Here is a 27533-nt window from a genome sequence, read left to right as displayed (position 1 = left end):
TGACTCTGTTTCCCCAACAGGGTTATCAGACGCATTCCAAACTGGCTCCATCTGCGTCTTCTGCTAAACTTGCTTAGCTTTAACCTGGGATAGGTTTTTTACTGGCTTGCTTGCAGTAACCTCTCACGTGAACCTGGCCTGTTTGCAGTAACGTCTGCGGGGGGCGGGTCAGAGGGGCACAAGCAATGTTGTGGCATCACTGTGCAAGACCCACCCCTTTTCTATATGCGTCATGATGCTGTGGCATGATGCGGCTTCTGTCATTCAGGCAAGAGCTGGGAGAGCGTGTGGGTGCTGCTCCCTTCCGGATTCGCATGTGGTTTGGAGTATCAGGCTGATCCAAGAAATGGGTTCATTTCGCAACCGTTTTGTAAAGGAGGGCATGCAACTGCAACAAGGGTTGAATACGTGTGTTTGCACTAGTTCTGTGCACACCAGGAATGAATGGAAGGAAGGAAGGAAGGAAGGAAGGAAGGAAGGAAGGAAGGAAGGAAGGAAGGAGGGGAGGGGAGGGGAGGGGAGGGGAGGGGAGGGGAAGGGAAGGGAAGGGAAGGGAAGGGAAGGGAAGGGAAGGGAAGGGAAGGGAAGGGAAGGGAAGGGAAGGGAAGGGAAGGAAGGACTTTTAGAACAAGAGACATGAATAACTTCATCCCCTTTTCCTGTCAATTCTGAATAATTCCGGACTTATGGATAGAGAATAAAGAATCTTCTCCTGAGGTTCTTGGTGTGGCAGATGCATTTCTTTGCTCTCCCACAGTCACATGAAAAGTCAGGATTCAGTATCTCGTCGGTCCATTTGAAAGATAACAAATCCCCAAGAGGAGTGGAGGCCTTGAAGACGCCTGTCCACAAGAACAGCTGGCTAAGCAGTGGGAACGTTTTCTTACCAATTTAAAGCATATTTATTTTATCCCTCCTTATAGCCAAAATGTTTTTCTGTAGCAGCTTATAAATATCAACAGAAAGCTGCTCTCGGGCATCTAATATACATAGCACACAAGGAAAAGCAGTGGGGAGGGAGGAGAAGAAAGCAAGCTCAGGATTTGGTGTTCAAGTTCAAGATGACCTGCTGGGGTGAAAAGAGTTCTGACAGAAAGATAAAATGGCTGGCATGCTGGAATTAGATGGAATACAGTATATCTTTGTGTTTAAATGTCAACAATTCTTCTCCGATTCACGCCTATCCAATCTACTGTAGCTGGCAGCCGCTATCCGTCCCTTGGGTTTTTGTCATGGAAGTGGCTGGGGTCTTCCTCATGACCTTAGGCCTTCCTTAAGAGCCCATCCGAAGACTCTTACTTGGCAAGGAGGAAAGCCATCCCAAACCATCCCATCCCATTTCTGCATTTGAAGATTCCCCAAAAATGATTTCTCTCACTTGTGTGTGTGTGTGTGTGTTCGTACTGCTTGTTTTATACCTCTTCCCCCATCTCAGATTGCACGATGGCAGTGCTTTTCAAACTTGGCAACTTGAAGATGGGTGGACTTCAACTCCCAGAATTCCCCAGCCAGCGTATGCTGGCTGGGGAATTCTGGGAGTTGAAGTCCACCCATCTTCAAGTTGCCCAGGTTGAGGAACCCTGCTCTAAATTGGGTGTGATAACAATTGGGTGGGAAAGGGGTTGTTCTGTGCCTAACTGTGAGCTTCTTTGGGAGACCTGACTTCCTAGGAATAGATATTGTAAACTTGACCTCCAAAATATAAGGTGTTATGGAGGAAATGTTCCAGGAGGAAATGTTCCAGGTATCTAAGCTGACCTCTGTATCAGGAAGGGCTTAGTCTGGTTCTACGGTATCAGCTTCCCTGGTCCTAGAGCTCTGTAGGCATCCTGGTATCGTCCACTCCTGGATAACAGCTCCACATCAGGATTTGTGGAGTCTTGCAGAAAATGGCGATGGGCCTTGTAAGAGAAGAGCCGGAGGCTAATTTTAGAAGACGCTGGAGACCTGGAGCCAAGAAAAAATGGGCAAGGTATTCCATTCCATTTAGTGGGAAATGCAATAAAGCATGGCACTGTGGAGTGCTTCTGCCAGCCAGGCCCTTTCCAAGACTACTCTGTTCCATTTTTTTCCCCCTGGAGTTTTGTCCCCCCCCGTCCCTCCCCCCCCCTTTTCCTACCTTGGGATTCCCTTACATTTGCTGAAACCTCCCTTTCTAATGTCCCCGTTTTAACTGCCAGCCTGTTGCTTGCTAAAAGCTTCCTTTGGCTTCCGAATCTGCAAAGGAGCACCTGAAAAGGTGAACACGAACCAGCATGTGCTGTGCATCTGCTGAAAAAAGGAATGTGTTATGGGATGGCGTCAGTCGAAGCCCAGGGCCCAGATCCCAGATCCCGAAAGGGTAGCGTTCCACTCAGTTCGGCGGTGATTGAACTCCAAGGATTAGAGATTCTGTAGCTGCGTTCTGCACTGCATGGGGGCATGACGGGGGTGTGTGGAGGGGGGGTGGATTGGATGACCTTATAATCCCCTCTTCAAACATGCATAACAGCTGCGGCGTTATCCCGCACGGTCTTTGGAAAGATGGACCCGTCCCTTACACAGAGGCCCAGACGATGTCTTTGCAACCTCGTAGAGTATTTCTCCGAGCAGAGGTTGGGTTTCAGCTGAAGTGAAGAAGACACATTTTGCCCAGACTGGGTTCTTAGTCTTAGAACAGCGCTGTATGATATGTCTGGCTGAGAAAGGGGTTAAATTTCTCACTGGCCCAACCAAGATGGGCTCTTTGATCTCTGCAAGAAAATGAATCTATGATTTCTCTGGGAACTTTAGATGCTCAGTTGGGAATGCAGTTACTGTACTGTTGAGGTTCTTCTTCTTTGTCTTCATTCTTGGACTCATAAATTCAGCTACAGCAGAGTTTCTCAACCTTGGGAACTTTAAGATGTGTGGACTTCAACTCCCAGAATTCCCCAGCCAGCCATGCTGGCTGGGGAATTCTGGGAGTTGAAGTCCACACATCTTAAAGTTCCCAAGGTTGAGAAATTTTGAGTTAGAGTATTACTGATGGCTAGGATTATGGGAGGTGAACCTCAACTGCTCTGGGGGACAAGGCTTAGGTGGAGGCAGTCCCCCAAACTGCTAGGGAAATTGTCTCTCTTCTTGCAGCATGATGAACCCTAGGGTTGAGCTGGGCAAAAATGCCTATTTTAAGCACCTTTTCTTTTATTTCAGATGCTGCAGTGGAGAATTAGGAGCTTCTGACAGCTACGGTTTAATTGAGTGCTACTAAATTTGGAATATTCCCTAGAATTGATGGAATGTATCAGTGAGAGAATTTTTAAAGTTAGGGAAGATGTGAACCTTTGTGATAATGGAGGGGAGGCAGGGGACCATCTGGAGGGTGTTTGGTGAAGCTGACCAGAGACATCAACATTTATTGTTTAGGTCAAGAAGGAGGAAGCAGAGATTATTCTGTCTGTGTGTTTTCTGGAAATTCCAGTTTCACTCTCTTTTTTTCTCAAGTCTTTTGAACTTCCTCACACTCCTGACAACCCTCCCTTGATTCCTTTAACAACAACAGCAACCAAAAAAGTTCGTAGTTCCAGATTCTTTGCAAGCTTGATTCTTAGAATAGCATATCCCCATGCAGGCTGTTCAGATGCTGGTTGCCACGTTATGCTGGGTCTGTCCCAGAACTTCTCAAACAACTTGGCCCAGGTTGGTTGGCTGTATTGAAGACACATTGCTGAAGGAGAATTCCAGGCCTGTTCATTTGAATCAGTGACATTTGGCCATTGACACACTTTGAATCTTAGAGTAAATGTGATTGTATATATGTTATATGTATGTATGCCACATATATATAAGAATCCTGGTCTGGAAGAACTTAGTTGGAAAGTGTAGGTTCTCCAACTTTCCCTACTTGCTAAGCTGTATCTGGCAATATTCTTGATCTGCTCTGTTTCTAGAATGAGTGCATCTTGTCCCCAAGTCCATGAGTACGGCTTAAGTCATCCTTAGCTGCACTGGTGCTAAAGTAGTGTTTTCCCTCTTATTCTGGAAGCATCCAGGAACATCTCAAGGTGTGTAAAATACATTAAGTTTTGGCACCCGCTGCCTTGGAGGGATCTCAGGTGTCTCATAATGAACCAGAACAGAGGCAGGATAAGGATCTGCAATGGGAACTATGCATTTCACGCTGGTATTCTGCCAATGCAAGAGTGGGTGAAGAAGGCTGAAGCCCAACGGTGGGCAAAGGTTCTTTGCGTTGGGGGGCACACGTTCCTCATCAGCAATGGATATGAGTCCTTGTTTGAAAGCCTGGAAACCTTATATGGACTTTTCACTGGAAGAAGAAAAGACTGAATTGAGGATTTATGGATTTGGGGACTAAAAAGGGTTAAAACAAAGAGGGAGGGGAAGAGGAAGATGGTAACTACTGGATAGAAAGAAGGGTGGAATCAATCAATCAAAACCTTTGTTACAGCCTATGGACCAGAAAGCACAACAATAAAATACATTGACCTTTAATTATTAATAAAACTTTTAAACATTGCAGGAAAATTACATAAAATGCATTATTATAGTAACTGTAGTACAAATAGCAGTGGCAGTCACCAAAATGTGGGCTAAACTTTAACCTTAGGGTGGAAGTCATGATTCAATCTTTTCTTTCATTTTTCTTTTGATTCTTTATACTTTTATTGTACTTAAAAATTCAAGTAGCTAACTAAATAAATAAAAGCAGTGGATGTGAGCGTATAAGCATATGCTCGATAATATTGACATCTGAAATTGTAATGAATATTGATAGAATACTATTTATTTCCAATACCCTTAAGTGATCAAAACAACAGACGAGAAGGTCAATGATGTTGAATGAATGTAATAAAAATATCACGGTATGGAACAATATAATGTAGTAAGGCATTACACCAATATAATTAAAGGGGGGGGTGAAGAAAAGAAATGGATAGGAGTGGTGACAAGTATTGACAGTCTGGATTGTTTTGAGGGGAACTCAAATAACAGACTTCTTTTCCATATGTACAGACATTTTCCTTTCATATAGAAAGCTAGCATGTTGAGAAAGAAGCTCATCTCCGTAGCCCAGTGTTTCCCAACCTCAGCAACTTTAAGATGTCTGGACTTCAACTCCTAGAATTGCCCAGCCAGCCACAGCATCGGTCTTTCCTAGTGGTCTCCAATCCGAGAACAAACGAGTTCTGATATCCATGTTGTCTGGGGAATTCTGGGAGTTGAACTCCACCCATCTTTAAGTGGTCAAGGTTGAAAAACACTGTTCTACTCTAACCCACAGCATGGGTCTTTCCTAGTGGTCTCCAATCTGAGGACAAACCAGTCCTGACGTCCATTCTGGCTAGGGAATTCTGGGAGTTGAAGTCCAGCCATCTTAAAGTTGCTGAGGTTGAGAAACTAGCCTGTTTCTTCTTCTAGATGGAGGTGATGCTTTGAACAAGTACTGCAAAGGCATTCACTAATAAGTAATTTGAAGCCGTGCACAACCCAGGCAGAGTGTAATGTTCTAAGTGGGCAGGTGGCTCGCTTCTGATTCATCTCTATTGAAACAGGTACTGAACAGGAGCTTCAGGGATTAAGTCCCTGGCTAATTCTGTTGCACGCCCACAATTTCCTCTTTGTTGGGTTTGCTCATCGCAAGGTGTTGGCTTTCGGGTGAAGATGCTTCTTCTACTGTCTTGAACGATCTGTGAATTCCCAAGTGGGTTTGAACCTGCAGATGAGAGGTTCTCAAGCTTTTTGAATCTGCAGCACCATATTGAACGTCACGGTAATTCTGTGGCACACCGGAAAATTATTAATTGTAGGTGCGTATTTTAAAATGTGTGAGGCCTGGTTCAAGGGGACGTTGTTCAATTTCTTTTAATATGCGCACTGTGTTGAATATACGGATTATTCAGATTAGGCATACTACCGAAAAAATGGAAAAAATAAGACACAGATCTCGTGGCCCACTAGAAACAAATTCACAGGCTGGTTGAGAATCACTGCTGTAGGTGATTTGTTTCCATTTGTTTGATATCTAAATAGACCCCCCCTCCGTTGTATTTACCATGAAATTCTGTGTGTGCCTATCAATATAAAAAAAGGCTGGCATGGCCATAAAGCTGCTTATGATAGTGCAAGGTCTTTATCGTGGTTAAAAGATGAAATCTCTCCTTGGCATTCCAAATGGAAGGATGAACAGTTGATGGCATGATCCGATACTGTTTTTTATGTGCGTCCTTATTTTGACCATACCCTGCAGACACCCCTGTTTACGGTCCACTGAGAGCTAGTGATAGCTTCCCAGCAATTCAAGCAAAGGTGCATTTGCACAATAGCATCGCTATCTGACCCACTTTGAAATGGGCATGGTAGGAATTGAACTGAGGACCTTCCAGCAGGAATTCCCCAGCCATCTCTAGATGGCTTTCTGCTTTAGGCTAGCCCAGTGTTTCTCAGCCTCAGCAACAATACACTACAATACAGATTGTATTGTACAACCTTACGTTGTATGGACTTTGACTCCCAGAATTCCCCAGCCAGCATGGATAATCCAAGATCCAAGGGTGCAAAACCAGGCGCCATGAGAAATTCCTACAGACCAGGCCTTCTCTTCTTTCCTCCTGCAATTCCATTTTCACTTTTTTAGATATGTAACCGATCTACGGCAGGGATGGGCAATCTGATGCCCTGAAGCGGTGTTTCTCAAGCTTAGCAATTGAAGATGTGTGGACTCCAACTCCCAGAATTCCCCAGCCAGAATGCTGGCTGGGGAATTCTGGGAGTTGAAGTCCACACATATTAAAAGCTGCTGAGGTTGAGAAACTCTGGGCTAGAAGTTTGGACCAGACAAGAACCATTTGGTTTACAGGTAGTCCTTGCTTAAAGACCATAAAAGGGACCGGAAAATTCCTTGTTAAGCAGGGCGGTTGTTCAGCGAACCACACCCGATTTTACAACCTTTTTTGCAGTGGTCATTAAGCAAATCACCACAGCTGTTAAATGTATCATGCAGTTGTTAAGCGAATCACATGGTACCCCATTGATTTTGCTTGCCAGAAGCTGGGTGGGAAGATTACAAATGGTGATCACATGACCCCAGGACACTGCAACCGTCATAAGTGTAAACTGGTTGCCAAGTGCCTGGATTGCGATCACGTGACTGTAGGGTTGCCGTGAGGTTTGTAAGTGCAAGGACCAATTGTAAGTCCCTTCGTTCAGCACCACTGTAACTTCGAACAGTCACTAAATAAATGGTTGTTAAGTGAGGACGACCTGTATTCTTCAGGCTTTGAACTTGTGCCTTTCTCCTGATAAATGCCTGAATGTAAATCTAATTACTTTTGTTCTCAGGGTGGTTCTTTTTGAAAAATGGTTTTAATTAACTGTGCGTTCTAGAGGTAATCGAGCGTCTTAAGCAAGTCTTATTAAGCAAAATGCTTTTAATCCTCCACGTTTTATCCTCCTCGATGCCATCTTTCATCCCTAGCTGCTGCCCACATCAATTCTCAGCTTCCCATTAGTTCTCTGAATCTTATCTCTTGCCACCCGGCTGCACCCCTGTTTTTCCCCCGGGGCCTCTCCCATCTTGCTTGCTCGGCCTCTGCGTGACGTCTGCGTGTGCTTGGGTTTTCCTGCATGCTTGTGCATATGCGAAGGGGGACGCAGAGGAACAGCAAGCCCTGCTCCTCCTCCCTCGCTGTCCTTCCCCACGCGCAAACTGGGAAGAATCACGGGGGCAGAACGAAAACTGAAAGAGATCTTGTGATCTTTGGAAACCCTCGCCAGCGTGGGGCTCCACGGGCTCTACAAAGCTGGTGTTTTTCTCCTAGAAGAAGCCAGCCCCAGCCAAAAATGTCCCCCTCCCTTTTAGGTTCAAGCCCCAGGCTGGTGCCAGGGGCTGAATCCTGGATCCCAACCTGCCCGCTGCTCATTGAACGATCTGCTTTGGCTGATGCAGTCTGTGAAATGGAAAAGGACTGGAAACGATTACTCATCCGCGCACATTTTTTTTCTCCTGAGTCTGTGCTAAGAGACTGGAAGAAGAAATCAGCCTGATCTGCTTGGGCCTCATCAAGTCAACACAAATAACTCGGCATAACTCTCGACAGAGCTTCCTGCATCACGTGGAGTGGGGTGGGGGGCTCGTAACAGACCCTCTATTGATCCGGGAAGGAATCTGCGAGCAGGCTGCAAACGGCACACTGTGTTTCATCCTATGGATATTCCAAGCTACTCTTTAAAAAAAAAAAAATGCATTTTTCATTCTGCAGGAGAATTTTGTGACGGAGTGCTTTATTATTTAATCATTTACAATGGAAGACCAATCATGAAAAATACATCAAATACAGCAGATTATCTATCTATCTATCTATCTATCTATCTATCTATCTATCTATCTATCTATCTATCTGTCTGTCTGTCTGTCTGTCTGTCTGTCTGTCTGTCTGTCCGTCCGTCCATCCATTTCCTGTAGGACAGGCCTGAAAATTTGTAATATGAAGAGGGCTGGGGAGAAAAATCTCCTGTGTGGGGCATGTAAAATGTTTAAAAAATATCTAGGGATAGTCCAAAAGGGAGGGGAGGTTGTATAATACTTTTGTATCTATCTATCTATCTATCTATCTATCTATCTATCTATCTATCTATCTATCTATCTATCTAATTTTTATTGAACGAAAATTTTACGTAAGATTAAAAAACTACAGAACATAAAAAGAAAAGTAGAAAAGAGAGCGAGATTAAAGAATAAAAGAAAAAGGGAAAGACAACAAAAGAGAAGGAAGAAGAAAAAGAAGGATATCTAAAGAAGTGACTTCTGACCTTCTTTGCAGCAGCTACAAACATGGGAATTACCCTCTTCACCCTCCTAAATTACGTATTGTGGTTCCCTTCTTCCCATAAACGACCCTTTTTAATCAATAACTCCCAAAATCACCATTTCATTCTTATTCATTTTCAGCAAAAAGTCCCTAAAGGGTTTCCAGTCTTTTATAAAAATAATTGTTGTTCCTTCTTGAATCAAACAAGTCGGTTCAGCCATTTCTGCAAGCTCCGCCATCTTCATGATCCATTCTTCCCTTATGGGTATTTCTGGGTTCTTCCATCTTTGTGCATATAATAGCATTGCAGTTACCATATAGAAAGCCAATTGCCCAGGAGGAGTTTGCTTTATGTTGAAGGTGAGAGACACTAGCTCTGTCATCCTGGAAGCCTTGGGTCCAAATCCTCAATAAATGTAATTTTAGCCAACATTTTATCAAGGCCAAGAGTGGATATTGCCAGAACTGGAGAGCCATGGTATGTCAAATCATAATTTATTTGTCTTAACAAAGAAGTGAACCTATCTAACAGGGTAAGGTGAACCAAGGAGGTTCCTCAAAGGACTTGCTTTAACCAGAAGATGACAGAATCTCAGATGAGTCCCAAAGGAGATGCCACATGATTCTAATGGTATGAGAGCTGGGCCAGAGACACACAGTCTAGATTTTGGAAGTGTTGATTGGATGCTTTTGAGTCTAGATGCATCCTTATAGATGCACAGCTGGGCACCATAGAGCATCAGACTCAGAACCTGGGCTTTAAATAACTTTAAATAACTTAATTGCTGCTAGTTGCCATGTTGATTTGCATATTTGATCATCGCAAGAGATGCTCCTGGGCTCTTATATTAAGTTCACCTGGTTGATCTGGCAAGTGGAAGATTGAAATTGAACACCCAGAGTCCATGGGAGTTGGGTGGCTAAGGAAGACTGGATGGATGGATGATAGACAGTAGAACAGTGTTTCTCAACCTTAGCAACTTTCAGATATGTGGACCAACTCCCAGAATTCCCCAGATATGATAGATAGACAGAAAAATATAGTAGATAAATAGATGATAGGTAGATAGATAAAGATATAGATAAATACAATAGATAGATAGATGATAGAAGTAGATAGATATGATAGACAGACAGACACATAGATAGGTTGATTAGGTAGGTAGGTAGGTAGGTAGGTAGGTAGATAGATAGATAGATAGATAGATAGATAGATAGATAGATAGATAGATAGATAGATAGATGATACATACATAGACAGACAGATACTTGAAGGTCTTAATATGTTCAATAAGTCTCCCATTGATCTTCCAGCTAATTGGAGACTTAAAGCTCTTTCCTGAAAAAACTAAAACTGACAATTAGAATAATTTATTTCGATGACTGAGCAGCCCCACCATTTTGTGAGAGCGCTCACAACATGCTCTCAAAGTTCCAAATGAGTTCAGGGGCCCAAAGGCTTCCCTGCTGTTGCCTGTGTTATTCCAAGGACCAGTTTTCTTTCAGAGAGCAGGACAGCTTTAGTCGACCTGTGCCTCTTCAAAGGTGCTGGACTACAGTTCCCAGAATCCCCTGAACACTGGGTCAGGACAGGCTGGGAGTAATCGTTACGTTGTGGCTAGGACTGTATTGTTCTTCTCCTGCTGCTTTTATCATTGTCATTTTTGTATTTGAGTGTGTTTTAAATGGACTTGAACACCTACCCTATGCAATCCTGAGAAAATATTGCATCTTCTTTATTATGATTTATTTGTTTGTTTGATTACTGGAATGCTGCAGTCATACAGTGGAATGCTGGCTAATGCATTCTCCAGTAAGCAAACAAACACAGTATAAACTGTTATCGGCAGGTGCTCGGCACGTGACGTGGCGCATGCTTTGCATTTCATATGGCAGCTTGGCAAATGCTAAAGAAGGAAGCTGTTTGGGCATCTCTGCTTCTGTGCAAACATGTACATTGTCAGTGGTCGGCGAGTAGAAAGCAAAGAGCAGGTTCTGGCTCGATCTGGATTTGAAAGTGCTTCCAAAATGTGTTGTAACAGAGACTGAAACACGTTCTTCCTGTCTGGTTATCATAAGGCAAGTGTCCCTGTGCCTCGTCCCTCTGATCGTGAGTGTTGGAAACACAGGGGCACAGTTTCCTACTATTTTGAGATGGAAAACAGATGAAAACTCTACTGTTCAGCCCTAAATACAGGTAGTCCTCGACTTACGACCATTCGTTCAGTGACCGTTCAAAGTTATGATGGCACTGAACAAAGGGACTTATGACCCATGCCCAAAGTTACGGCTGTTGCAGCGCCCCCGCGGTCACATGATCAAAATTTGGGCACTTGGCAGCCTGCCTGCACTTATGACTGCATAGGCACTTCAGCTCCCCCCACCTGACTATCTCCCCCCCATCTATGCCCTTTTGGACCCCTGCTGCCCTGTGTTCCACCGCCTCAGCTGACTTTCGCCATCTTGTTCCCGCTGCTGATGAGACGTGCCCAGCCTGGCTCTTCGCAAGACAGCTCTGGCCACATGAGGCTTTCTTCCCCAGGTTGTGCATGATGGTTTCCTCACAAGACCTGGAGAAGAAGATGGCCTCCCCTGGTCAGCAGTTGCCTCGTGAAGAGCCAGGCCGGGCACGCCTCGTCAGCAGCAGGAGCAAGAAGGCAGCAAAGGTGAGCTGAGGCGGTGGAGCACACAGGGAGGCAGGGGCCTCGGAGTGCAGGGCGGCAAGGATGATTGTGGCCGGGACTGGGCTGGGGCCGCTGCAGCTTCCTGGGGAGTGGCAAGCAGCCCCAGAGCCACGTGGTTCTGGGACTGCTTGCCGCCCCACAAGGCAGGGTGCAAGGCGGCCAAAAAGGCAGAGGTGGGAGGAGTTGGAGGCAGTCCTTTACTTTACTGAGGCTCGGGGCTGGGAGAGACCAAGCCCAGATAGTCTTGGATTGAGGTGGGTCCTCAGCTAGATGGCAGATTTTGTTTAACGACTGCAGTGGGAAGTGCCAGGATTGCTGTCTGCAAGCGATACAATCAAGTGATGCCTCGCTTTACGACTGCATCACTTAGCAATGGAAATTCCAGTCCCAATTCTGGTCATAAGTTGAGGACTAGGCATCTCACAGTTAAAAAGTGAAGAAGAGACACAGAACGTCCATCAAACCCCAGTCCTCTCCAATGTGTGAGGTAGCCTCACCTACTTGAAGTCCTTGACAGCCTTCCTCAATTGTTGCATGTGGCCCTTGGACCTCAAATGTTTGCCCACCCCTGAATTAAGGAGAAGACTAAGCCCCTTCTGGATATGAAGAGATGTCGAGAAAAAAGCCCACGAAGTAGCAAGAGTGCCTCATGAATGTTGCCATTTTATGCCATCCTCCTACCCTCAGGCAGGGCAAAGTTAGACCTTTCTCAACAATCTTGGAAACAGACTTTCCTTAACCAAACCCCACTGAGATATTGGTGAGAGGCAGAGAAGAGTGTGGGTGGATTTTTGCACAGTTCCTCACCTGCCCAACTTTCTATATTGGTGGGACTGCCACCTTGACTCCAGTTCTGGAAGCCATACTTGATAGACCATTCAGGGCCACGGGATTGGAAGAGGAACAAGGGTGAACTGAGTCTAACAAAGAGAAACTGATGGATCTGGATCTGTTTGGCCTTGAGAAGGGAAGACCAAGGAGGGGGATGATAACATTTTTCAGATACTTGAACAATGTGACACAGACAAAAGTTGACATTTGTTAGTTATCTTTCCAGAGTGTAGGGCAAGGAATCATGGCCATAGGTGATAGGAAGACAGACTCTGATTGAATGGAAGGAAACTCTGTTTAACAGAAAGAACAGTTAAATGATCACATGAGCTGAGATTGGGCAGAAAAATTCTGCATTTTTTTTTCTTTTGGCTCTCATTTGATTAAATGAAAGCGCTTTTTTTTAGAAATTTCTTGCAAAGGAAAAGGGACTTTCAGTGAAATATTCATGGGCAGAGTGTGATCATCTCACTTCATTTAGTGCCAAGGCAGCTGAGGAGTGGGTGTGAATCTCCTATGCATAGGCGTCCATTAGAAGCCGGGATGACATCAGGTGCATTGTGATGTATATAATATCACTTGCCCCCTCCCTGGACACTTATGGTCCTCGCTTCCATTGGAGAAATTTCTCTCCAGTTGTTGCCAAGTTCCTGGCTTCCAAAACTCAAGAGACTTTTCCAAGGGCAGTGCTATTGTCAACTTGAGAACTGCTTGAAGAATTTCTCCTTCTCCTAAAGCAATTTGGAAAAATCTCCCTTCCAACTTCTCTGCCTACAACCTCGGTGGAGAATTTCAAGAAATCATTTCTGCCTGGATCTAGAGCCGCTCTGGACAGCCATCCATCACGGTTGCTTTACTTTGGATTTCTACACTGAGGAGCACTCAATGGGCCTTCCCTAAACTGGATGCTGTTCACATGCATGGAGCAATTCTGGGCCTTCTCCAGCCAAGATTACAATTGTTGAAAATCAGGAGAGCTAATGTGCACTGAAGAGGTTACCTAGATGGGTAACGAAACGTCTGCAACCAAGCAACCAAGCTCAGAGAAACCCAAGGACTCCACAGTTCAACCCTGAGCTACAGATATTCCCTTCTACTGGTAGCTAATGTTCAGTTTGTGGGGAAACTCCTAGTCTGGGCTGCTGGCCTAAGTGATCCCTTCTGTCTCCACACAGGGAGGCCACTGTAGATGACCTTGGTAGATGAACCAAATGCCCACCATGCATGGAGGAGAAAAAACAGTTTTGATGCCTGACATTTAAGAATGGCCACATGAGCAAGTCCAACTCATTCTTGCATTACCTTCCTGGATCTGACAGTAGAAGAAGTTGCATTCAGGAGAGGGACTCATATCTACTTCTCAAAAGCTTGGGGGAACGATTGGCTCCAGGTCTCCTTGCCAACCGCCTTCCTTGGTCTAGTTGTCGCTCTGCTCTACCCCTCCGATGGCCCTTCCTCCTCTTTCTCTCTTTGCTTTCTGTCTGCTGAGATTCTTTTGTCTCCTGCGCTGGATATAGCTCATCCATCATTATCAGGAGGGTGATACTGTTGACTAAGCAGCTTGTACTCCCTAATTACACAATGCCAAGACCGTTCAAGGTTTAAAGCGATGGGGTTGGGATAAAGGGAACTGTCAGCTGATTGATGGACTAGTGTATATTGGTTGTGTGTCTGTTTTTTGAAGGACAGTGTGGAGGAGCACACTTTGCATGCAGAAACTCCCTGGGTTGAGTCTCCAGTGTGTCTAGTTAAAAGCATTCAGTAGAAGCTAATGAGAAAGATTCCTCAATGTCTGAGATTCAGCTGTACTGCTGTCAGGCATAGTAAACTGGTCTTCTCAAATCTGGATGCCTTCCATGAGTGGAATAAGTCCCCAAATTGTCCAACTATCGTGGCCATTGCTGAGAATTTTGGCAGTTGAAGTCCACACATCTGGAGGTGTCACATTGTCGTTGCTTTATTGATTTAGAAGGCCTTCCAGCTCCCAAATGACTATGGTTGGGGATGGTTGTTCTGGGAGACCAGAAAGGAATAACTCTGAAAACTTTTGAAGCCCTCATGTGGCTTCCAGTAAACTTCCAGGCTTAGCTGGGGGCTGGCATTTCCCACGACCAGTTTCTTTTTATCACAATGTGTTTCCAACTTAGATCAACCTCCATCAACCTGGGCACCCTCCATCAGATGTGTGTAAAGTTCAGCATCCAGAATTTCCCAGATGGCACGGCTATTGCTGAGAATTCTGGGAGTTGATGTTTCCAGGGCTGGAACCTAGAATAGAAACAGGATTTGTTGAAGAGGGGGCAGCATTTGAGTGATTGGGGGCCATGGTAAACATTTGGGGGAGGGTGAAAGCTGCAATGGGCAGTACAGGTGAGTTTCTTTCTACAAGTTATGTTAAACCTATGTGAGGGTTTGCCTCTTCAAGAAGATGGGAGGGCTTTGAAGAAAAGCTCAAATAATCATAATGCTTGTAACATTAATATGTGAAACTGTAATAATATTAGTAGGATATCCACTTATCTATATTCATTACTCTCAGGCATCTAAACAGAATATTAAGTACCTAATTATCGTATGAATATTATTGTACTGAAATCATATACTGTATTAAAACTGAGAAGATTGAGCAATAGATCAGTGTTTCTCAAACTTGGGAACTTTACGATGTGTGGACTTCAAATCCCAGAATTCCCCAGAGCTGGCTGGGGAATTCTGGGAGTTGAGGTCCACACACCTTAAAGTTGTCAAGTTTGAGAATAGATGGTCTATATGGCTAGATTTAATAATATGTTAAAGGACTGAACTAGTTCTAATTTAGTACTTTACAGATATATCTTTAGTTTCTTCAAACATCACTCATTTAATTACTATTTTGTATATATATATTTGACTTTATATTAGCAATGTTGTATTTTTGGTTGTACTTCATCATATAACATAGTTAACATCAGCTTCTTGGATGCTATTTATTATTTATATAGGAACCTCTTGCAATGAGTTTTTAATTACTGTTTATTTTATTGTAATTAATATGTATTCTTTTACTGTTAAGCCGTCCAGAGTCGCTCAGCGGTGAGATCGGTGGTGACAAATTTGAAATATAAATAAATGGAAATATCTATTTCTATTTATTTATTTATTTAAGGAGCGAAGGAAGGAGGAGAGGGTGGGAGGGAGGGAAAGAAAAGAGAGAGAGAAGGAGAGAAGGAGAAAGAGAGAGAAGGAAGGAAGGAAGGAAGGAAGGAAGGATGGAAGGAAGGAAGGAAGGAAGGAAGGAAGGAAGGAAGGAAGGAAGGAAGGAGAAGGAGGAAGGGAGGGAGGGAGGGAGGGAGGGAGGGAGGGAAGGAAGGAAGGAAGGAAGGAAGGAAGGAAGGAAGGAAGGAAGGAAGGAAGGAAGGAAGGAAGGGGAGAAGGAGGAAGGAAAGAGGAGGGAGGGAGGGAGGATGGAAGGAAGGGGAGAAGAAGGGAGGAAAAGAGGAGGGAGGGAGGGAGGGAGGGAGGGAGGAAGGAAGGAAGGAAGGAAGGAAGGAAGGAAGGAAGGAAGGAAGGAAGGAAAAGGGAGGGAGGGAGGGAGGGAGGGAGGGAGGAAGGAAGGAAGGAAGGAAGGAAGGAAGGAAGGAAGGAAAAGGGGAGGGAAGGAGAGAGGGAGGGAGGAAGGAAGGAAGGAAAAGGAGAGGGAGGGAGGAAGGGAAGGCAGGCAGGCAGGCAGGCAGGCAGGCAGGCAGGCAGGCAGGCAGGCAGGCAGGCAGGCAGGCAGACTGTGGTTGAAGGGTCAGCCCGGAGCAACAGAACAGACATTCAGGGAGGGCATACTCTGCCTGGGCTAGATAGCTCAAGAATCAATTCTTAAATTAGATTGCATGTTGCTATTATATTATGGTTGTTATTTAACTTGATGATCTGGGCAGAAATCTGGAAATGTAGACGTATCGGTGCCCTCCAAATTGGAGTCCAAGCTCCATGTGACAGGGCAGCCACACAGCCATCCATCCCCAGGCCCAGCCTGTTGACACACAGAGCAGAGAGTTTTGTTCTTTACACAAAAGAGAATGTGGAGGCTTTGGGGCGCAGCCCTCTCTCCCCTTGGTCTACTTTACTATGCTGCTCCCTGCAATTTTCAGCCAGGCCAGCTTTACTAAATATAAACCCACAAAGGAAAAGTTCGGGAATAAGCCACCCTTAAACCAGGTTGGCTGCAAATGTAACAGCTGCATTCACACAACAGGTTAGTTGTTGCCGTGGTTAGGTTTGTGCATGTGTGTGTGTGTGTGTAGCTTCCTATAGTTGTGTGAATCCAGGCTGATGGGTTAATTGGTCATTTACTGCATGGTGCAAACCCAGGAAATGGGTTGGTTCAATAACCTGGATGACGATGATGATGATGACGACGACGATGACGACTTGTACGCTGCCCAACTCTCAAGGGCTCCAGGCAGTTCACAACAATTAAACCAAGAAATTACAATAACATCTGTAAAAGATAAAAGATAAAGAAAATGAAGCGAGGGCTCTCCCTCTCCTTCACCAAAGGCCTGGCTGAACAACCAAGTCTTGTTCTGTGTTGTATGTTCTGCGAACCGAACCATGCAGATTTTTGGAAGGAAGATGGAAAAGTTAAGCTAAAGTTTAGAACTGGGGCATGGAGGAAAGAGGAGGGGGCACTCTTTGGGGACAGTGTTGAGATTCACCCATCACGCATCACTTGGTTGTTGGGTGTAAGCAGGAAGGGCGGTCCCTTGCAGGAAGAGAGCGTGGCTAGATACAAAAATTAAGAACCAGGTTCCTAGTTGGAGTCTCATCGTCAGGATTCCAACTCCCATGCTCAGAGGAAAGGATGGGAGTTGCAGTCCCAATACATCCAGAGAGCTGCAAGGTAGAGGAGGCTGATCTGCGGGGAGGAACTGACCCAGGAACAAGGGCAGGGTTCAGGAATTGTGTGAAGAAGTCACCATTGTTGACCTTGAGGGAATCTCAGCAGCCAAACGGCAAGGCAGGGGTTCAGGATGTGGGACCGGAGGTTGGGAAAGAGATGACTCAGAGCAGGAATACCTGCAAGGTGAGAAGAAGGAGCGATTGCACAAGGAAATCCTCCTTGTGATGCTCTTCAGGAGGGCAGAAGAAGACAGCTGCACAACAAGGGAGTCATCCCTAGATCCCTGGAAGTGGTGAGGGAGGCTTTAACCAAAAAAAACAAGAAATACTCTTACCAGGGCTGGGAACACCCACTCTACAACTGTTCAGACCTTTGGTGGGGGGCACATCTCCTTCAAGGCTCTTGCTAGTTGCCCATTTCCTTCTTCGTTGTTGGGGTTCACCCCACTTGACAAGAACCAGATTTTTCAGAATCCTGGCATCTCCCAAACTAAACTTGGGTGGGTTAATTCTTTAGGGCTTAATATGTTGCAGTGTTTCTCAACCTCGGCTACTCTAAGATGCGTGGACTTCAACTCCCAGAATTCCCCAGCCAGCCATGCTGGCTGGGGAATTCTGGGAGTTGAAGTCCACGCATCTCAGAGTGGCTGAGGTTGAGAAACACTGATACGCGGGTTAATTTAATATTTCATTTAATTTATTCAATTTAATATGGCCTCCCACTCCTGAGGACTCTGGGTGACTTACAAAATCCATAAAAAGAGTAAAACAGTTAAAATCCTCATAAACGGGTAGCCTGGACTAAAACAGCAAACAGTACAGACTCACAATATGGCAGGGGCCTGACCCATAGTTTACACCCACATTAACCCCGGTCTTAAGGGCTTTCCAGAACCCCAAGAGAGGGGGCACCGTCCAAATCTCTGGGGGATGCTGATCCAGAGGGTGGGGACCGTGACAGAGAAGGCACCCTGCCTCAGTCCTGCAAGATGGCAGCATTCAATTGAAGGGACCTTTTTGAAATTGCCCAGTCTCACCCACAGCCCCTGGAATTCTTGGTGGCCTCCCATCCAGGTTTGAGGGTGCTTAGCTTTTGTGGGGGGCTCAGCCGGAGTCAATACGGGGGTGCCAATGGCTGGTTCCTTATAGCAAAAGAGGATCTCCCTCTCCAACACCGTATGGAAAAGCTGGTGGGAATCCATCAATTTTATCAAAATTATCTACTTATGGATTTATGGGAATTGATTCTTGAATTAAAGGACTGGGGACACTACGTCCTAAAAGGCTTTTCATCCTAGGTAAAATGGCAATTGCAAGAGACAGATTGTCCCATATTATATCTCAGAGTCTTCTTTCCAGCAGCTGTTATATTGGATTTAAATTAAATCAGTTTAATGGTAGTTTACAGGTATGTCTCCCAGGGGGTTTAAATCAGTTTTTGCCTTCCAGGCCCCCAAATCAGACCATCTCCTTCCCCTTCTCTGACAGGTTTGATCAAACCCAGTTCCCAGCAGAAGCCACCAGTTGCTGAAAGTGCTGAGCTGAGTAGATGACCTCCGTGTTGTTGACATAAGATATAGGCATATTTCCATAAGTATCATTTGAAGCTGTGTGAATCAGGGTTGCAGAGTGAGAGCTAGAAACCTCTGGGTGATTTCAAGTGGATCAACAACAATTTCTAACACCCAGTGCTTTCAACAAAGAGAATAGAAGCATGAGTAAATTGTACTGCTAAAATGCATTATAGGTATGGCATAGAGCAGTGTTTCTCAATCTTGTCAACTTTAACACGGGCGGACTTCAACTCCCAGAATTCCCCAGCCAGCAAGGGGAGTTGAAGTCCACCCATCTTCAAGTGGCCAAGGTTGAGAAACACCGTTGTAGTCTAACCCACAACATAGGGCTTTCCTTGTGGTCTCCCATCTGAGGACAAACTAGTCCTGACATCCATGTTGGCCAGGGAATTCTGGGAATTGAAGTCCACCCATCTTCAAGGTGCCAAGGTTGAGCAAGGTGCCTGGTAGCAGTTAGCCCACCAGGTCTGGTTTTGCACGGCCAGCCAGCCCAGGCTGCTTTTCCCACGGTTTCTCCACTGTCCGGTCCTGCTCCCCTCTTTCCCCCATGCCTGCCCCCCCCCCCCAGCTTCTCTGTCTCTGTCTGCCTTCCTTCCTGCAGAAGCTGGCAAAGCCGTTCCCCTCCCTTGGCAAAGATGACATTTGCAGCCTTGTTCTCGGGGCTTCTCCACGTCTGGGGCTGGACATTCTTGTTGCATGAGTTAACTGTTGTCTGCAAAGGCCCTGCTGCCACGAGGGGAGCGGTGTGCTTGCATCTGGGTGTGTGTGTGTGTGTTTGCACAGGCAGGTCTGCGTGCATCGAGGATAGTGAGGAATTACGTCTGTGGTGCATTATCAGAACCAGGGGTTCCCTCCCCTCCTCCTGCTCAATGTATGTGCTTTGGGGGTGCCTTGGAAGGAAAAAATAGGGGGGCTTCTGTGGGGTTTGGTGGGGGGAAACAAAAGGGGCCTGAGAAATGCCTGGAGGGGAAATGCAAAAACTCCAGGAAAGTCACACCTTTCGGAGGTGAGGTGAAGGCTGACCAAAGGGTTGAACGTTTTGAGGGTTTCGTCCCTAAAGGTGGCACCTGCATCCAAGCCGGGAGGGTGGGGTCTTGGCGACTTCATTGGGTCATGCCAGGTTTCTGGGCCTGAAGGCAAACGGAGGTTTTATGCCCAGCTTGCACGATGTTTGGTTGGCGGTCTCAGATACCCACAGTAAAGAGGATTTGGGGGCCATGTTTATGCTTCTTTCTTTGCAGCATTGCAGAAATGGTTTGGCTCTGCTTCTTTGTGGGTTTTTTTTTTTTGACTTTCCAGTCCAGTGTTTTTCACCCTTGGCCATTTTAAGATGGGTGGACTTCACCTCCCAGAATTCCCCAGCCAGCCTTGCTGGCTGGGGAATTCTGGGAGTTGAAGTCCACCCATCTTAAAGTGGCCCAGGTTGAAAAACACTGTTCTAGTCTAACCCACAGCATGGGGCTTTCCTAGTGGTCTCCCATCCTAGGACAAACCAGCCCTGACCTCCTTTGCTTGCCGCTCCCTTCTAAAACAACCATGTGTAACCATTGATAATATCAGCAGCTGTGCCCCTTATAGACGCTTTGCATGAAGCAGAAAAAAATGAACTTATGATTTATGGTTTTGATGATTAGAAAGAATGGATTATAGAAAAAATAGAGTTACGTTGTCACCATAGAGCAAGAAGTAAATTTATACCTGTACTTATAACTGCCGTGAAGCAGATCAGAAGCTACCTCTTTGTTTCTTTACTTTTGCACTTTTAACTCTTTCTCTGATTTCTTTTTGTTTTGTTTTTCTTTTCCTTACTCTCTATTCGTTTCAATTAGTTTTTATCTTCTTCCTTAAATGTTTAAATAAAATTATTGATAGATTAAAAAAGATGGTATCAGCAGTGGAAGGAGATTTGAGCCAGACAATGTCTGTCTTGCAGCCTCCCGCGGGACCCTCTCGGAAATGATGCCACCGCCTCGAAATGGACAGACAGCGCCCTTGGTGGGGAAGGCAGAGACGCAGCCTGGCCGCCAGACCCCCCCAGCCCTCCAACCAGCACCCGCACCTCTGCCAGACGTAGCTGTGACACAGCCCACCCCAAATGACCTCCTGGGGGCCAAGACCCCCACTGCGCCTGTCTCGGAACCAGGCTCTGCCTGCCAGACGTGCCAGCCCAGCCCGCTGCCCACCGCCCCACTTCTGGAAGCAGAGAGCTTGCCCCCTAAGAGTGATCGCCCCCCGCCCATTGGAGCCCCGAGCCCACCTCAAACAGAGGAAACGCGTGGCAGTGCCCGCCTGCCCCCGAAGAGCGAGCAGCCTCCCACTGCCCAGGGTTCGGCCAGCCCCCGGGCAAAACAAGGTACGTTCGTGTTGCAATTGGGAACTGACTTGGGGAGGGGATCTGGTGGGGCTCTGGGGCGCAGTTGCCCTCTTTCCTGATGAAGAAATCTAGAAAGCGTCTGTGTTTTTTGGGGGGGCTAACCTTGCATTTGCCTAATACACATCAGGATTTTGGGGCAGCCAAAACCTTTGTGTAGAGGAGATGCTTTTAGGTCTTTGGGTTTGGAAAAATGTAAACCTTTCCAAAGTGGGCGATATTGATCATAATTCTATATTCTCCCATGAAACAAGACTGGGTTCAACCAAGCCTACCAGCTTGCTCCTATGAGCCCCACCAGGAAGAGGAAAAAGGATGGAAGACCACAGTGAGCTCACCATGGGCATTTATGCCAATGTGTTCCAGGGCCAAAATGCTGCTTTGTGGGGAGGGGGGTTAAATAAGAGAAGGGGAGACTTGTCCCTTCTCCAGGTTCACTCTTTGAACTGGTTAAGAGATTGTAACCTCTATTGCAGTGTTTCTCAACCTCATCAACTTTAAGATGGGTGGACTTCAACTCCCAGAATTCTGGGAGTTGAAGTCCACCCATCTTAAAGTTGATGAGGTTGAGAAATCCTGCTTGAGATCAGGAACACAAGAAAAGCAGGAACTCCAGCCACATGACCTAGTTCAGGCCAGGATGACTTAGCCATGGATTCATCCCTTCCCACCTTCCACCGCAGCATGGAAGGTGAAGGGATCTCCAGCATCAAGTGGACTTGAGCAGAGGACCTCCCATTCGTCGTTCTGACGCCTTTGCCTTCTCCTTCTTCCAGATTCCCAGAAGGCCCAAGCAAGACACAGGCTGGCCCGGGAGCGTCGCGAAGAGCGAGCCAAACATCTGGGTAAGAAGCAGGTTATCTGTCATCTGCATCCCAGGCTTTTGGGGGTCATCTCATTGAGCCATGTCAGACACGCAAATCCAGATTTATGGTCTGGTTATTTCACCCTCTCCTACAGCCTGGTGTTTTCCAGAGGGTACAGCTAAGTTCCTATCATGCCGAGCCCTCCATGCAGAGGATGGGGATGATGGGAGCCGGATTCCGATACATTTGGCAGATTTAGGAAATGCTGCCCTTGTTCTCTTCAAAACTAAGCCCAATGGGGCAAAAAACCCAAGACGAACGTGTTTTTCTTTCTGTTGTACTCTTGGCTGGGACACTTAGTGTATGTGATCGATGGTGAACAAAATGCCCTTTCATTCTTCCCTCCTAAAAGGAGAATGGAAGTGGGAATGCACAGAATATATTAAGGGATGTTTGGACTCCTTTTTCTGGCGAATCCAAAAATGTGAACTTATCATTTACTTGAATGTTTTCTTCCTTACCCCCTTGTAGAAAAAAAGATGAATTCCAGGATTGTTGACAGACAAAACATAATAACCCATTGCTGCAAATCAAGGGTAGCCTTTTCCTACCAGGGTTGTATAAGAATTATTTTAGCTAATTCCCATCCTCCCTAATCCCTAATTCAAGATATTTTGAGAGATTCCAAATAATGAGGATAGAACCAAACTCCCCCCCACACACATACACAATATCTTTCAAGCAAAAGATATCAATTTCATCAGCCCTCTTATAAAGAAGGGTTGCTGGCTTAGAAGCCATAGACAAATCTTCTAAAACCTTAAACCACTGGGGAACTTCAGAAACAGCTGGTCCAGATAAACCAGCTGACAAATGCTTAAGTTAAATATACTCTGGGGTAAATCAGACTCATTTTTAATGCTGCAAAAGTTCAGAAATTGCCTTCCTCAGAATTGGCTCTTATGAGACGCCCAGTTTATCCCCCCAACAGATTTAGATGCTATTTTTAAACTGCAGTTATTCCACAGTGTAAGTTTTTCATGAGTTCAACAGATGAAAAAGGGTATCTGTGATCCAATATTTTCTATATATATTTTTGCAGCATTAAGTGCAGGTCTTGAAATGGATCCCTGCATAAATAACACCCAAGATTGCAGTGGGGCCAGATAATACCTGCCAAGTTAAACAGTTACTGAAGCTAGGAAGAATGCCTGGCAATAGCGTGAAAGAATGGAAAATTAACCCATCTTTGATAACAGGTAATTGCACTTTACAGAGCAACAAGCTTGCAGGATTTCCTTGCTGAAGAAATTTGTTCAAGCCCTTGTAAATTCCTTTCAACCAGTATGATGGAATAATCCACTTCTTGAAATATCCAGGCAGGATTCCAAATTTGTGTATTAATAAATAAGAGTAGGAGTACTGATTTCTGATCTAGCTATAAAACATAAAGTATAATCAGCATATAATAGAATCTTATACTCTTCCCCATCCTACTCTAAGGGATATATTCTGAAATTCTAATTATTCAGGCAAGGACTTCTGAAGCTAAATTAAACAGAGAAGGAGCACAAGGACTCACTTGGCACGGAGCTCAACATAAATTCGTCCAAGGAGAGGTTGCACCATTAATAACCACCCATGATTTAGGAACTGAATAAATCAGATCAATCCAAAACATAAAATTCTAAGGAAAGCCCAAATAAATTCAACCCCCCCCAAGGGAACCATATCAAAAATTTTGGAAACTTTCAGTGTCCACAGAAATCATAGCTGCTGAGTCTTGTCTATGTTGAGTGAAAGCAAGAACATCAATTCTTGTCCTACGTTGAAAGCTTTGTATAATCCTAGCCTGAGTTGGATCCATTATTGTTGGAAGACAGCCTTCACATCACTGGCTACGGTTCATGTGCCATGTTAATGCTTGGCTCTCTCAGCCAAGTTTTATTGACTAAATTATAATTAGTCAGGTTCTCACAACATACTGCACCAAAGCTGGTTTTTCATCCTGTGTGAACTCATCCTTTGAGAAAATTATGAGTGGGAAGAAATCACAAGCCTCCTTCCTCCCTCCCTCCCTCCCTCCCTCCCTCTCCTTTTCCTTCCTTCCTTCCTTCCTTCCTTCCTTCCTTCCTTCCTTCCTTCCTTCCTTCCTTCCTTCCTTCCTTCCTTCCTTCCTTCCTTCCTTCCTTCCCTCCCTCCCTCCCTCCCTCCCTCCCTCCTCCATAATCATTGTCCCCAATGTCCTCTAGGTATAATGGACTACAATTCCCAGCATTAGCTCAATGCTGGAGAGCCCTCATTGTGCAGCAAATCTGGGCCCCCAGGAGTGCATTCTGAAAGGGAGTGGGACAAAGCATTGGAGAGAACGGGAACTCAGGAAATTGAAATTCAGCTCGGCTGAAATGTGATTAATTCTTCACGGGATCGCTTACCCTTTGGTCCCACTCAAAATGACCCTTCGAAGGGCTGGATTCAAAGCCTTCTGAAGGCCGGAGCTCACAGCCCTCCTCACTTGCTCCGTAGCCCAAGGAGCGACGAGGTGGTTCTCCTGGGAAGGTCCGTTGTGTGAGTCGCTTCTTGGCCAAGGAGGCTCCTTGTGTCCAACTGCTGGTCGGCAGCCTTGTGTTCTGCAGGGTGGTCTTCTCTGCTCCAGCAGCCTCCCTCCGGTCCCCCCCCCTTCCCTCGCAGCAGTGGCAGGTCACCCTCAGTCCCTTTCCACTTCATTCCCCAATTGTTTGGCCTGAATGTGTTTTTCCAGGCAGCTTCCCATTTCTTTTGTGCTTGGCCCCTTCAGCATCTCACCTCCCTCCACCTCTTGCTTTTTCCCCTCTGTCTCAGCCAGCTGTCACCAGCTGTGGGGTCGCTCCTGAAGCTGGGGATGGAGTTCCTGCAACACACTCCCTGCTCCATTGATTTCCACCACTCTACCTCCCTCCCTCCCTCCTTCCTCTTTCTATGCCTGTTTCCTGCCTCCCTTCCTTCCCCTTCCTTCCTTCCTTCCTTCCTTCCTTCCTTCCTTCCTTCCTTCCTTCCTTCCTTCCTTCCTTCCTTCCTTCCTTCCTTCCTTCCTTCCTTCCTTCCTTCCTTCCTTCCTTCCTTCCTTCCTTCCTCATAATCCATCCTGATGGTTTAAGAGAATCTCTGTCCCCTGGAGCCGCTTCCTCAAAATATCTGGTATTGCAGGGCTAAAGTGAAGGAAGGGGCTGTTGTCTTTATTCTGAATCTGGGGTTCCTGCAAACCAGTGTTTCTCCAAGTGTGGTCTTAGGGCCCCTGGGGCTCCCCCAAGACCCTCTCAGGGGTCCTCAGAATCATCTGCTAGCCTAGGTTGTAAAATAATACAATATTAAAATCCATCAAACCATTGCAAGAAGCAGGAGCAGCAGTGCAGCCGTCAATTTTAATTTTTAAATGTTGATCGATATAACCCCTACGGACCAAGGCTCTTTTGGGGTCCTCCATAATTTTTAAAAGTGGGAAGGGGTCCTGAGAGAAGAAAGTTTAAGAACTAAGGCTGGTTGGGAGGCCTCTCAGAGCTCTTGCCCAGGTGGTCTTCATCCAGTTGGTCCTCAAAAGACTGTTGGAAGAAATGAAGCCCCCCACATTTCATGCTAACCTAATATGCCCCAGGAGTGAGTCTGTGAGCGTCTAGGGCAGGAGGCGCTGTGCGTACTGTGTCTCTAGACCCTGCTCTGTCTTCTTCTCTCTCTGAACATCCTTCAATAGCCGCCAAGCGGGCAGTGTGGCTGGAGAAAGAAGAGAAGGCCCGCGTGTTGCGGGAAAAGCAGCTGGAAGAGAGGCGGCGGCGGCTTGAAGAGCAGCGGGTGCGAGCAGAGAAGCGGCGAGCTGCCCTGGAGGAGCGTCAGCGTCAAAAGCTGGAGAGGAACAAGGTCGGTTTGGGAGTCTCCCGGGGGGTCAAAGGGGAACCGAGCTGCCGTCCGCAAGACGAGCTGCAGGTCCCCAACGTTGCCTTGCTCGGAGGCTGTGTTGGCCCGAAAGAAACAGATGCAGAGGCACCTCTTTGCATCCCCTATGTCTTTCCCATTTTTATTAGGAATTCTTAATGGAATAAAATATACAAGAACAAAGATAGAAAGAAAGCAAGAACAGAGATAGAAAAATAAGAGATAGGGAAACAAGAAAGAAATTGGGGCGGGGGGAGCCATGCAGTTGTGCCTTCTGCCCTTATTTCTGTCAAGCAACTGTAATCTTAAATTTTTCCCCAACCTCTTCATCTCGTTTTTAATCCCCAAATCCTGTAATCATCCATTCATTTTTTTCTTCTGTCAGCAGAAAGTGCCTGTAAGGGTTCCAGGCTTTTAAAAAAGCCTTTATTGCTTTTTCTCTGACCAAATTGGTCAGCTTCGCTGTTTCTGCCAGTGTATCCACTGCGTCTTTCCTGACGCTGCCCCACATTGTATGACTGGGGCAGCAGGCAAACACAGAGAACTAAACCTCCCTTTTCCCCCCTTCGCAATCAGGAGCTCTACGAAGCCGCCATCCAGCGCTCAACGAAGAAAACCTGGGCTGAGATCCGGCAGCAGCGATGGTCGTGGGCCGGGGCGTTGCACCAGGGCTCCCCTATTCACAAGGAGGGTGAGTGGAGGCCCTGCTCGGCCCCTGGGGACACGGCCGACATGTTCCTGGGGGGAGCAGCAACACGACTGAGAGCAGGCAGCACAACGGGCCTGGGGGGTTTGATGCTTTTGCACGGCTGGGCAGTTTTGCACGCGCATGTACCTGGATGAGGAGGGGTCTCTGCACCCTAGTTTATAGTTGGAAATTATAAAGCTCCTTCCTTCCTTCCTTCCTTCCTTCCTTCCTTCCTTCCTTCCTTCCTTCCTTCCTTCCTTCCTTCCTTCCTTCCTTCCTTCCTTCCTTCCTTCCTTCCTTCCTTCCTTCCTTCCTTCCTTCCTTCCTTCCTTCCTTCTCCTCTCTGCATGCAGGACAACAGGGCTTTTCTTCGTAGCTTCACTGGGGCATGTTGTCCATTCTCAGTGGACCTTTGACCACTTGGTATTTTTCAGTTCCCACGCTGCTCCTTGCGCTTACACATCTCTCTCCTCATCTGCTGGCAGTTTCCACAATGCGGGCACATTGGGACCAAGGTAGAGAGGAGGGGAGCCTTAGATGGGGCTTGCCCACGCCTGCACCGCTGAGCCGAGCACATTATTCACCCTGGAATCTCCCCACCCCAGGAGACTTTGGGCAGGAATGGACTGGAGAGCGGGAAAGTGGAGAATGAGTGTGGGAGGTGCCCCACTGCACGAACGCTGCAGGGATGATGATACCAAGTGGGCATGGCTGTGCGTGTGTATGTGTCTGTGAATGGGGCCAGGATTTCCTCTTTGGGTTGGGACAGGAAGCGTTTTAGGGGGTGATTCTGGCGGCTGCCCTAAGGCAGTGTTTCTCAGTCTCAGCAACTTTAAGATGTGTGGACTTGAACTCCCAGAATTCCCCAAGCCATCATGCTGCCCCGGTGGAGTGTTTTCTAAGGTCACAAGCTCTCATGGTTGGAGAGAGAGACGTGCAAGGCAGAATGCAGGATGAGAAAGTAGAAATGCTCTGGAAGAGCTTCAGACAGACAAGTAACAGAAGAACAGAC

General features: G+C 46.3%; 1 protein-coding gene across 4 annotated transcripts in view; it reads left to right on the top strand.

Annotated features, from left to right (window-relative positions):
- The window catches only part of MAP7D1 (MAP7 domain containing 1), a 67414-nt gene that overhangs the window by 14382 nt on the left and 25499 nt on the right, over window positions 1-27533 (top strand). For all 4 annotated transcript variants that reach the window (XM_088140242.1, XM_088140241.1, XM_088140246.1 and 1 more), the window contains exons 2-5: window positions 20684-21103; window positions 21898-21966; window positions 25655-25818; window positions 26410-26524. In XM_088140242.1, the coding sequence (XP_087996368.1) occupies window positions 20684-21103; window positions 21898-21966; window positions 25655-25818; window positions 26410-26524 (768 nt within the window). The remainder of the gene's footprint in view (window positions 1-20683; window positions 21104-21897; window positions 21967-25654; window positions 25819-26409; window positions 26525-27533) is intronic.

Source organism: Python bivittatus, unplaced genomic scaffold (genome assembly GCF_059951505.1).
Source record: "Python bivittatus isolate LINGU-HERP-01145 unplaced genomic scaffold, Pbiv_v1 ctg000260_np1212, whole genome shotgun sequence".
Classification (NCBI taxonomy): domain Eukaryota; kingdom Metazoa; phylum Chordata; class Lepidosauria; order Squamata; family Pythonidae; genus Python; species Python bivittatus.
This window is presented reverse-complemented; position numbering and strand designations above follow the sequence as displayed.